Source organism: Cloeon dipterum, chromosome 4 (assembly GCF_949628265.1).
Source record: "Cloeon dipterum chromosome 4, ieCloDipt1.1, whole genome shotgun sequence".
In the NCBI taxonomy this organism is placed as follows: Eukaryota; Metazoa; Arthropoda; class Insecta; order Ephemeroptera; family Baetidae; genus Cloeon; species Cloeon dipterum.
Genome location: NC_088789.1, coordinates 26,811,629 through 26,823,018, shown reverse-complemented (window position 1 = coordinate 26,823,018; position 11,390 = coordinate 26,811,629). Strand labels below are relative to the sequence as shown.

Sequence of the window (11,390 nt, the reverse complement as noted above, 5' to 3'; positions counted from 1 at the left end):
TAGCGAAATCATGCGGGTCTTCCTGAAATAACAAAAATTTCACCACTGCAACGTAGCCAAGGATTCCTACTCGCAGAATCTGGGGTGAGAGAATCGCAGGTCGTTTAAATTTGCAACGGAAAGTAAATTGCATGCATGCGAATTTCACACTTTGTCATATAATAGCTCAATATAACGCCAAGTTTCTGAATATGCGAATGAGGACCCTGCCTATTGTTATGAGATTGTCTGAGATGCATCATAAAAGTGCTTATTAATTCAAATACAATTACCAATGACTCTCAAATCAAACGGCAGAGGAGGGATCACAATTAATGGCTCTTTGGCTCTGTGATATTTGATTTAAAATTTTAATTTTTCAATTACCAGCAAAAGGTTTGAACTGAATTTCATGCCAACAACTGGAACAGTCTATTTAAGTTTATTCAAAACTTAAAATATTTTAGATTCACTTATTTTATCTGTGTGGCTAGCGCAACTCGATTAACTGTTGCCAAATGAAAAATATGAAAATTGCATAACAACTGCGGGACTGAAACATGACAAACAAGAACGTGTATTTTTTTCGAAGTATTATTGGCTAATTCTTCTTGGCAGCTGCAACACAGCAGCTCTTGTCATTTTCATATATATGAATTATTTAAATTTGTCATGACCTATTCGAAATTTCATAAGCATTATTTATTATATTCCCTGGGTGTTTTTCTTTAAATTTTCAGTTTTAAAAGTATATTTAACATACTGTCAATTTATTCTGCCGCAAAATCCTCATTCATCTTTTCATAGCTCCATCAATCTTCACATAAAAAATCACTTCATCTCCATCCAGGAAAACCAATTTACGCTAGTCAATCATGCGGTGTGTATCGCGAAAATGGATACAAGAGGGAAGTGTGAATTAGGCGCGCAGCATGCCAGGTCGGCGTAGGTTAAAAGCAACGCCGGTGTGTTTGTGTGTGTGTTCGCGGTGCTGGCAGCCAAGGTCGATGCGAATCTCCTGTGTATCACATCCCCCACCTGCCGCTGCGAGTACTTATATTAAGGAGAAAGTGTTTGATGGTCAGCTTTTTGTTGCCGGCAGAACGCCGACGGAGCAAGGTGAGTCGCCAGGATTATCTCCGTTGATTACAGACACACGCTTCCATAGTCGTTATGGAGCGTTTGTGTGTAACCAATCGGGATTGCATCTTGTTGCTGTTGTATGGTTGTGGAAATTGGCTATAATAAGGTTTATAGAGGAGTTAAAGTGGAAAATTTACTAGAAATTCAAGTCTCGTAACTGCGTATATTGAGATGAAAATTATTATACCGGAGCGATTAAGCAACGTAAAGTAAAAATCGAGACTTGTACGGTAGAAACAAGCTTTTTATAGCTTTGAGAGGGAAAAAACTCGATCACTTTCTATGCCGCATATTTTAGAAAGGAAACAGAAACGCGCATTTCAATTTAATCTCTTGGTATTCATGCTGACACGCATCATCATGATTTAAGTTTTTTTAGGACCACTTAAAGTTAGAAAGTTAAAAATCAGAAAACACGTTAAGCCTCTCTATGATTGGCGCAACACATGCAGCAGTTTTGTCGGGTATTGACTCCGTGCTAATTATAATTGGATTATATATTTATATTCTCCGGTCAAGACTCGCTAAGGGAGTCGAGTAGGCAAATTGTTGCGCTTCGCAGACACGCGGGTTGCATAAGTATCTCTGCGACAGGGGTTTATGTGACTTCTGTCGGTCGGTGGAGGGAAGCCCTCCTTCTTTCAGCCGCCGAGAAATGTGATATTTTCAAAATGAGATTGCACCTCATGAGTCTTACATAGTAAAGCTTTATAGAAAATTCAGGGGAAATCCTTTTTACCCTGTACTCGAAATGCTATCTAAAAATTAGGAAATTCCCAGAATTGCATTTTAAATTTTTTAGAAACCGGCTCAAAAGGTTTGCCAAGCGACGAGCGCTTTCTTATTACTGTAAAATCACGATTTATTTCACAATTTTGGTAATTTTAGTTTCAAAATTAAGTTTATTATGGGCTGACAGGGCAACTCTGCCCCAAATCAGCACACATCCATAAAGTAATGATACAATTATGTAGGAACAACATTTGGAAGGAAGTAATGATTAATGGTAGCTTGAGAATATTGCTTCTTCAATTTTACCTCAAAATTTGCACAACAATGGATAAATTGTGACAAGAGGGATTAAATAAAGCAAATAAATTAAATATTTTTTTTTGCTTTTTTTTCGAGAAATTTTTCAGTCTGAAGATTTATTGTTTGTTTCTTGGTTCTAATAACATTGTTGCCCTGTAGTGACAAAATGTTGCTGGATTGCACAAACAAGAAACTCAATACAATCACATAATTACCAACCCATTTTTTAAACTTAGGAATCAAACTAAGTGGCACTACTAACCGTATACTGCAAGCTAAATTTTATTTTCAAAATTTGCTCATCAATCCTTGCTAATTTCTGCAGAGAGCAGAGCTATTTTGTAATTGTTTAAAGTTTGTATTCCCTTCGTGTGTATTTCTTTCAACTTTCTGTGGTTAAAATTCATGTATATGACACACTTTAGAAGGTACAAAAAATACATTTTCCCTTCGAATCTAAGAGGAAAGTAGGGCAGAGCGGTAAGTTGCAACACCTATCATCCGGCCCGGAAAATGACCGAGTAACCATCATTGCTCCACTTTATGACAAAAGCACAATTTCACGTTGGTTGAGAGCTACCAAACACACAATATACTCCAGGTTTTTAAAAAAATATTTTCTCTCTTTTTCAGTAAAAATGCGTTTGCTTTTGGCTCTGTGTTTGTTGGCGGTGGCGCCGTGCGCGTTCGCTGAGCTCCAGGAGATCTTCAAGTGGAAGCAGGTAATTGTTAACATTTATTACTCATTTTCTTGCAAACTCATAAAAAATTAAACTGGTTTTATTTAGCGCTGTTCCAAACGGTAATTAAATTTGTTGATTTTGACCAAAAGGTGGACTTCAACTTCGCGAACGATTCGGTGCGGCAGGAGGCTCTGAAATCGGGCGCATACGACCCGAAGAACGCGCTGCCGCTCGGCATCGCGTACTACGAGGGCCGCGTCTTCATCTCGCTGCCCAAGTGGAAGCCGGGCACGTCGGCCACTCTGGTCACGGTGCCGTACGACGCTGCCAAAGCCACCGAGCAGGGCGCCACCTCGCCCCTGCTCAATCCCTACCCCAACTGGTCGTGGCACCAGCGGCCCGAGGGCGACTGCGATGGCCTCACCTCCGTCTTCAGGATGCAGGTTGACCAGTGCGGACGACTCTGGGTCCTCGACTCCGGCTTGGAGAACGTGGCCACCGGTGGAAAACAGGTATTTTTCTTAATTTAAAATCATTTTAGATACCTTTTTTAAAATCAGAGTTGATTTATTGGATTAATTATAACACCAACGACAAAAAACTCACTTTAACTGGAAGGTTCTGTAAAAGAGATTGTCCTTTTGGTAAAAAAAAATTCGGTGCGACATATTTTTCATGTGGGAGAATTATGTCAAGGTTGTGCTCACGCTGTATGATGATGTATCAATTTAAGGGCCGTGAGAAATAATTGTTTTCCGCGGGATGTACATACAGTACGTCTAGACATTTTCGGTCGTTTGCAAAATTTAAGTATGCATTGTCCAAACACAAAAGGAATATCCTGTAAAATATACTGCGGACGGATTTTTGCGTTTACTCAACATGAAAACCTTGAAAAAATTCAACAAATTACGATAGTTTATCTTTGAAATTAATTTAAACTAATTTAAAATTGAGAATTTTGATTTATTCAGGCTCTTGCATTCAAACTCATATGTACAATGAACGGAAGTGTCTCACGGACCTGAAATCATATGGCCAAAAAGTAGTTTTTTTTTTTTGCAGAAGCCCGAATTTTCTTATTTATTTTTTAAAGCAATATCAAAAATAAAATTCAAGTTCGAATCTGCGAGTAACAGGATTTAAAAAATGGATGGCAATGGCATGTGCACTCTTAAAATTGCAGGACATTAACTCCTTAATTTTCAGTCTTGTGCAAAATGTTACTAAAAAAATCGGCCTTTTGCAAAGCAGGACTATATTATGCAATTCCGCTTATTGATTTCGGGTCCCTGAACCCGCCCCAATTAACTTCTAATTTAAAAGAAGACCAGAAATTTTTATTCTATCCAATTCAATGTAAACGTATAGAGACAAGTAAAAATGAGATGCGATTCCACGTTCGTTATTTTAGTTTTTAATAGGAAATACTTTATTAATCAAATTTTGGTGCGTTTTACAATATTCAACCTTTAGTCCACTATCACAAATTTCCCTTTTTCTCTCCCTACAGGTGTGCCCGTCACAGTTGCTCATCTTCGACCTGAAATCAGACACACTGCTGCGCCGCTACCGCATCCCGAAGACCTCGCTGAAGGACAACTCGTTCCTGGCCGCGCTTACCCTGGACGTGGCCGGTGACCAATGCGGCAGCGAACAGGACGACTCGTTCGCCTACTTCGCCGACATTTACGGCAACGGTCTGATCGTCTACTCGTTCAAGGACGACCGCTCTTACAGGGTGGATCACCCCTACTTCATGCCCGATCCCCTCGCCTGCAAGTTCAACGCCGGCGGCATCAACTTCCGGTGGGTCGACGGCGTGTTCGGGCTTGCCCTCTCGCCTCTCGTGCCCAGCGACCCCACCAACCGCACCCTCTACTTCCACCCCATGAGCAGCTTCAACGAGTTTTCCGTGCCCACCTACATCCTGAGGAACGAGACCGCCGCCAACCAAGAAGACAATGACGAATTCAAGGTACCTAATATACAAACTTTTTATGTCTCGAGGAGTTTTCAAGAATTATTTAAATTTCAGGTCCTTCCTGAGCGTCGAGGCCGCAAGTACTCTCAGGCATCTGCGTCAACCATGTCGAAGGAAGGCATCCTGATCTACAACCTGGTGTCGAGGAACGCGATCGGTTGCTGGAACACGCACCAGCCGCACTACGAAGGCCTTTGCGGCACTCTGTACCAGAACAACGAGACCCTGTCCTTGCCCAACGACATCACCATCGACGAGGAGAACCACATCTGGGTGCTCTCCGACAAGCTGCACAAGTACCTGTACAAGGAGCTCAGCCCTGAGGAATACAACTTCAGGGTGCTCAGGGGTGACATCAACAAGGACGTCAAGGGAACCTCGTGCGATCCTGAGTACAAACCAAAGCCTGAAGAACTTGAGCCCAAATGTGCGCCCTAGGCCAAGACTCAGTCACAAATTTTATAAGTAGATTGCAATAAACTCTTGCTCACAGAATTAAAGTAAATATCCAGCACATTTTTTTCGAGCTGCTGAAAAAAACCGTAGCAGCAGGTAATGGAAAATTGATAAAAAATAAAATCAAAGAGGATAATAAGAAAAAACGCGCCATTTGAAGATAGTGGGGGGGGGGGAGTAAAATCACTACGCACACAGAGAAGAATTTTTAATTCGCTGCTTTATTTTGCGCTCAAGCAATGAGATATAATTCTAGAGGCAACAATTTTGATTAGAAAAGTCTCTTCTTTTTGACATGAAATTCGAAAAGAGAGGATTTCTTAGCACGTTAATCAAGTAACAACTTGATTTTGGATTACAAAATGATATGTTTTTGTAGCGTTGGAAGAATAAAGGACGATGGGGATTGAAATTGAGACTCTTTATTAAAGACCACACATTGAATCGTATTAATCCACAGTGATCTCATTAACATGGATATTAAAAATGGTTTCAACTGAGTAAAATATATATGTGGAATATTAATTAATAGAAAATGGAAAATCAGCGGCGGGAGCAGCACCTGTGTCTTGTTCTGCGAGTAGCTTGGATGAAGCAGAGCGAGGCGGCAACCGTGAAGGCGACTGCCGAGAACCAAATGGCGACGATGCCCAGCTGAAGGGCGACGCCGGTGTTGATGAAGTTGGCCGAGTTTCGCTCTTTGATCGGCAGCAGGTAGTCCATGAAGTCGAACACCGCCTGACAGGAGAGCCGGTCCTTGATCAGGGCGGCCATGTAGCCGTCCGCCGACAGAGTCTCGATCAGATTCTCGCGGTACTGCTCGCACGTCTGCACGCTGCCAACCGTGATGGTGACTGCCGCCGTCAGGCTCAGGGCACTCACCAGAAGCACGAGCAGGAAGACGCTCAGCCAGCTCGCCACACTCGTCCACGACGTGCGCTGAACGACGATCACTTCTCCCTTCTGGTTCACCTCTTGCGCGTTTACTGGGCGTCTCCTACGAATGACAAAGAAGAAATTAATGTTTTAATCTTTTTTGTGATGATCGTTAGTTCATCAATCTACTTTTCCTTTTTATCAATTAGGTTAAAAAGTGTTGCATCACGTTGTGTAAGCGCACTACGCACCTGTATCTTTTGGGTGGCTTGTTGAGGACAAAGAAGACCCGGTACCAGTGCCAGGCGGCCATCGAAAAGCCGATGACGATGCCGGGGATCGTGGAGAATTCGACAAAGTGGCAGACGCGCGTGTCGCCGCCGATGAGCAGGCGCGTCGAGCTCTGCGTGAACAAGAGGCAGCCGCAATGGCGTTTGTCCACAATTGGGTCGCCGTCGCATTCGTCCAGCGTGAAGTGCCAGTAGCCGAACGCGACGGCCGTGCACACGAGTCCGATCGCGGAGAATACGGCGCCCACGCAATAGACGTAAATGAGCCGACGCTCGGAGCGCTGCTGCCCTTCGCGAGGGTTATCCATGCCGCCCTAAACGCTTTCTGCGCGTCCAGAATGTGCTGACTAGAGATAGAGCACCTGGTGTCGCTAATCATCTGGCCGACGGGGTGTGCCTGATAAGATAAGACAAAAGGCTGAGAGTTTTAGCGCTTCTCGCAATGCAGCCGGCGTCATTATCCTCACTATCACTCGGTGAGCAGTGACAGATAATATGTTCCTTAGCGAATGGGGGCTGAAGCTCAGCGGCTATTACGTTTTTATTTTTTTCTGATGGCTGAAACTGTAGGATTGATGATTGATCGAGAGAGAAAAAAGTAGAAGTGTTACGATCTAGTCCAGCGGACTCTGCGGGGAGTTGAAGCAAAAGAGTTGTTAAATAATCAAATGCAATGATGTCTTCTTTATTATCAATAAAATAGGCTCTCTTAAAAGGTGAAACTTTCAAATTTTATATTTTTAAAGTGAATATTTATTACTAAGCAAAATTTAATGTAGAAAGAATATATAAAGAAGCAAACCAGTCCGTTGGCTCGAACAATTAATTAATGCATTCTTCAGACGCAATGCAATAAGAGATTTTGGCGCATTTCGGGGATCTATTAAATGGCTGCCCAATGTCACAGATGGCAAAATAGGTTGAGATTTCAGTTACTCAAATTGATCAAGCTGGTAGGAGGCGCCCCTTGCTGGTTTTCGCACCTTTCCAGCTCCTTTAGGGACAAATGTCTGGCGTTTCAATCAAAGACCTCGGTGCTCCGAGGCAAAAAGATGGCCACGATTGGGCCCAAGCTTCTCTGCGGCCACTCGGACCCCATATTATCCACTCAGCGATTTTATTGGGACCCGGCAAACTCATAAGGATTCCCTCAAATGGATGAAAAGTTTAAATTTTAAAGAAAATTACAAAACTCCGCCAAAAGATATATTGCTGCTCAATTTTATTTAAACACCACTTGCTACAGCAATCAATGCAAATAGGAAACATAAAAACCCACTAAAGTTCATTGAAATGAAAAGATAGGCAACTTCAATGCTGAAATGCTATGCAAGTTGCATATATATGTCAAACAAAATTAATACTATTCCGCAGAAAATTAAAAAAATCCAATTTCAGAATTTTGCCAACCAAATCTGAATTCTGAAATTGACCTCAGTGCAGCAGGTTTTAGATATTTTTTCTGTTATGAGTTATTTCAAGCTCTTTTTCATACAAATATTGTTTAGTTCAATAGAACGCTGTTTTTTTTTTTAATATGATATAACGTTACTCTCGCTCCGAGGTGTTTGGAAGAACAACTTAACTAATTTTACTGAAACGTCACTCTCTAAAACCTTTTTTTAATTTCTGAACATCGAACCTGGTTCCAAAATACATACACCAAATGTTAATAATGTTGAATAGATAATTTTTTTAGAGGAGAGATCAGCAGATATTGAAAATTGTGCTTTTCGCAAACAAAGAAATTTGAAGAATGTCAAATATATATTAGTTTTTGTAAAAACCAGAATAATTGAAGATTAGGTTTGTTGTTTTCAAGGGGTTTTTGGTGAATAACTTCATTGAAAAAAGGAGAGTTGGAGACAAATTTAATAAAATTGTCTAATGGTGCTCATCATTTCGCAAAGACGATTCTAATCAAAGAGTCTTTGCTAATTTTCATTTTACAAATTTACAACATAACTCAAACAAAGTAATAAAATAATTAATCCGTCGTTAATTAAAGCAGCAAATCTTTGCCGCAAATTCTCACACCATCTCAATTATTACGCAAAGAGATGGCGCATGAGGTTAACAGAGGGCACGTGTTCTAGTTTGTTGCCTCTGTTTGAACCATTTGTAATTGGAAAAAAAAGGAAATATTATGCAAGCATCTGCATTGACTCATTTGTTCCATGCACGTGTCTCTTCGTTCGTTTGTAACATGAGAATAAAGCGATGTAGATAAAAAAAAATATCACCCAGATGAATGCGTGCTAGGTTATGCGAAACAGCAAACAGCCACAAAAAGTCAGCATTCAAGGTTATCCTCATTTGTGATTTGTATCGCAGATGTTGGCTGCACCAAATAAAAAAGTAGGTCACACTCGAAAACGCATTAGTGTGCAGCGCCCTCCACTCTCGCCGCAGCTGCATTCTCAAAATAAATTCCACGGAAAACGCACGTGCAAACAACAGTCCCGTCCGTCCACTCAAGGGAGATAAAAGTGAATTTATGCGTAGGGTGTTAACGTTAACAGCCGAGCTGTGAAGTTCAGAAGGCTCTATACTGCTATTATTAATTTTCAAACGTGGTATTTGATGTTTTTTAAGAAAATGAGAGGTGATTGATAATTATTATGAACAAAATCGTTATTATTAAATTTAGAAAAATTTATTTATTTAAAATTTCTGTTGATGAGGCTTCATTTTGAGGCCCAAAACGTTTAGTTGTTCAATGGAACAGAGGGTGTGTGATATTATTCTCTCTGCCGGTAATGAACTCTAAGAAATCCACCGCCATTCCTTACTTTTCTGCATTATGAGATCCAAATAGACATTGAAAAATTGATACACAGGCTTTTAACATATAGTATATATTTTAATTATCCCTCTGTAGCGGTACAACAACGTGGTCCTGCTTTTTGTTGGAAGCCAACAATTGTCGGCGGTTTGAATTATTGTAATTTTGCATTATTGTTTAACAGCAGAAAGATGATTTTAAAATAAGAATTCAGTTTTCGTCCGTCAGCCACACGGTGCTGACGTGATTCGTTTAATTGTGCAGAACCCGATTCAAAGGGGTGAGTCCAACCGTCAGTTAACAAAAGAATTTATCACTTATTATTGTAAAACAATTTCAGTTCTTGTACTTGATTAAGTATCCGATCGGATTTCCAACTGCAACTAATACACCAACAAAATTCGTCAAGCTGAATTCATCGGTCTTCATCATTTCAAACCCTCTTCATTCTCCCAAACCTCTAATTTTTATATAAGAATCAAATCTGCCACATAAAAAATAACAACTCATCTACACAAATTAACAGTCAAAAGTTGTTCTTTAATCCTATATCTATTCTTGATTAAAACTATTTGAAGAGTCTTCTCGCCCCCTGAAAGAGACGAACAATGTCATTCTGTACCCCCTAGCTATGTAGTACTTTCCTCTTGTTTTCCCAGCGAATTGACACAAAGTATACAGTTCAATGACAGTATACAAGGTCATAGACCTTTTGTTTTGGTGACAGCATTCACGGTCCGTTAGCTAAATTATCAATTATACAATGAATAACCATTTGGACGTTAACACATTGTGGTCCAGAAGAAGAGCTCCGCGCCACGTCTCTGGCAGGCACAAAACGAAAAATAGATGCTAAACTGTTGTTTTACATACTGCACAGAGAGTCAACGGAACGAAACACATTATGTTAGCTTGCACAATTACTCGAATTGCAGATATAATCCTCTCATCGAACAAAAGTCGGCCTTTTTATGGAGTGAAAAGCCGGCCGGCCGCCGCCGCCGCCGGCACAATAATAATATATGCATTATTCAGTGCAGACTGGTGCGCAGTAAGGCAGTAGGCGTTCTTGGGGGTCTGAAAGGTCAGAGGGCGATCGATTTACTCTACTATATATGTGCGATGACGCAGATTCAATGAAAAGCTCGCGGGCAATTAGGCACGCTGCCGGACGGCGGGCTTTGCACACTCTCTCTCTCTCTTTCTATTCTTCATGTAGCGAAACGGGAGCACTTTTTAATTAGAATTGTGCAATTGTCTGCATAAATATTGATCAACGCAGCGAGGCGCAAATGGGAATAAAGTGTGACACGAGCAACGTGCAGATTTGAATTAAGGGTGTATTCTGGTGGAGGTTACAAAACCGTTGTAAATAGAATTCACTGCGCAGCATAGAAATGCAGTAATTTAATTTTTCTTAATGTGAAACACTGTGACACATTGTGAGCAAACTTAAACAGGTTTCAAGGTCAAACTGGCTCTCAAGAGAAAAGTCAAAACATGCAATATCGAGTTTTTCTAGCTTCACGCACTGTAAATGCACATTTTGCCGTATAAAGTAGCAATTTTGCTATTGCTAATTGAGCAATGTTTTGCGCGCGGAGTTGTTATAGAGATAGTCGCATAAGTACATATCATCAAGATAGAAGAAATTGTGTCTAATAAGCAGAAGTACTAGAAGAGCGTAAGCCAATTTACAGTTTTCATGCACCATCACGTTGCACTCTTGATAGGAGGATAGAGGAAAACATTGAAAACAAGAAAGACCAACATTGTGTATTTATTTTTTATACTTTAACCACCAGCAAAGGAAAGTCTGCGGTTAAAGAGAATTCTTTAGTGTTCTAAGGTTACTTATCTGGTAAACCAACTCTCTCAAAGCAAACAAAGTACAAACAAAACCATAAGCCTCGGCATCACTCCCTTTTAGACTAGTCACCCGCAAGAAAAAGACCATATATCTTGTTTCAAGCTAGAATAAAATACACTTTTTGCCTCACAAACAAAGCCATGGAAGTTTCTTGGAGTGTTAATGCATAAACCGAAAAGGAGCTTACTTTGATTGCCATAATATAGCATGTGAATGAGAAGCCGCAAAATTCACACGTATAAAACTAATCCATATAACCTTCAGTCCGATTCATCCTTCCTGGTAGTTTAAT

General features: G+C 40.6%; 2 protein-coding genes across 2 annotated transcripts; one reads left to right on the top strand and one right to left on the bottom strand.

The window, feature by feature from the left end:
• The first annotated feature begins 954 nt into the window (after positions 1-954).
• On the top strand, positions 955-5,326 carry LOC135942768 (protein yellow-like). The gene is made up of 5 exons (XM_065489074.1): positions 955-1,098; positions 2,788-2,876; positions 2,987-3,349; positions 4,351-4,815; positions 4,876-5,326. Exons 1-5 carry the CDS (start codon positions 987-989, stop codon positions 5,257-5,259), a joined length of 1,413 nt encoding a protein of 470 aa, XP_065345146.1. The 5' UTR covers positions 955-986; the 3' UTR covers positions 5,260-5,326.
• Positions 5,327-5,683: 357 nt separating this feature from the next.
• On the bottom strand, positions 5,684-6,785 carry LOC135942769 (uncharacterized). Its single transcript, XM_065489075.1, has 2 exons — positions 6,405-6,785; positions 5,684-6,274 (listed from the first exon to the last, which is right to left on the bottom strand). Exons 1-2 carry the CDS (start codon positions 6,749-6,751, stop codon positions 5,821-5,823), a joined length of 801 nt encoding a protein of 266 aa, XP_065345147.1. The 5' UTR covers positions 6,752-6,785; the 3' UTR covers positions 5,684-5,820.
• Positions 6,786-11,390: the final 4,605 nt, after the last annotated feature.

Bases quoted from the DNA above. Each gene is read 5' to 3' on its own strand.
- LOC135942768 (XM_065489074.1), top strand. From the start codon at position 987: ATGCGAATCTCCTGTGTATCACATCCCCCACCTGCCGCTGCGAGTACT. The intron at 2,877-2,986 runs GTAATTGTTAAC...TTTGACCAAAAG, and splicing joins AGATCTTCAAGTGGAAGCAG to GTGGACTTCAACTTCGCGAA. The intron at 3,350-4,350 runs GTATTTTTCTTA...CTCTCCCTACAG, and splicing joins TGGCCACCGGTGGAAAACAG to GTGTGCCCGTCACAGTTGCT.
- LOC135942769 (XM_065489075.1), bottom strand. From the start codon at position 6,751: ATGGATAACCCTCGCGAAGGGCAGCAGCGCTCCGAGCGTCGGCTCATT. The intron at 6,275-6,404 runs GTGCGTAGTGCG...TGTCATTCGTAG, and splicing joins AAGCCACCCAAAAGATACAG to GAGACGCCCAGTAAACGCGC.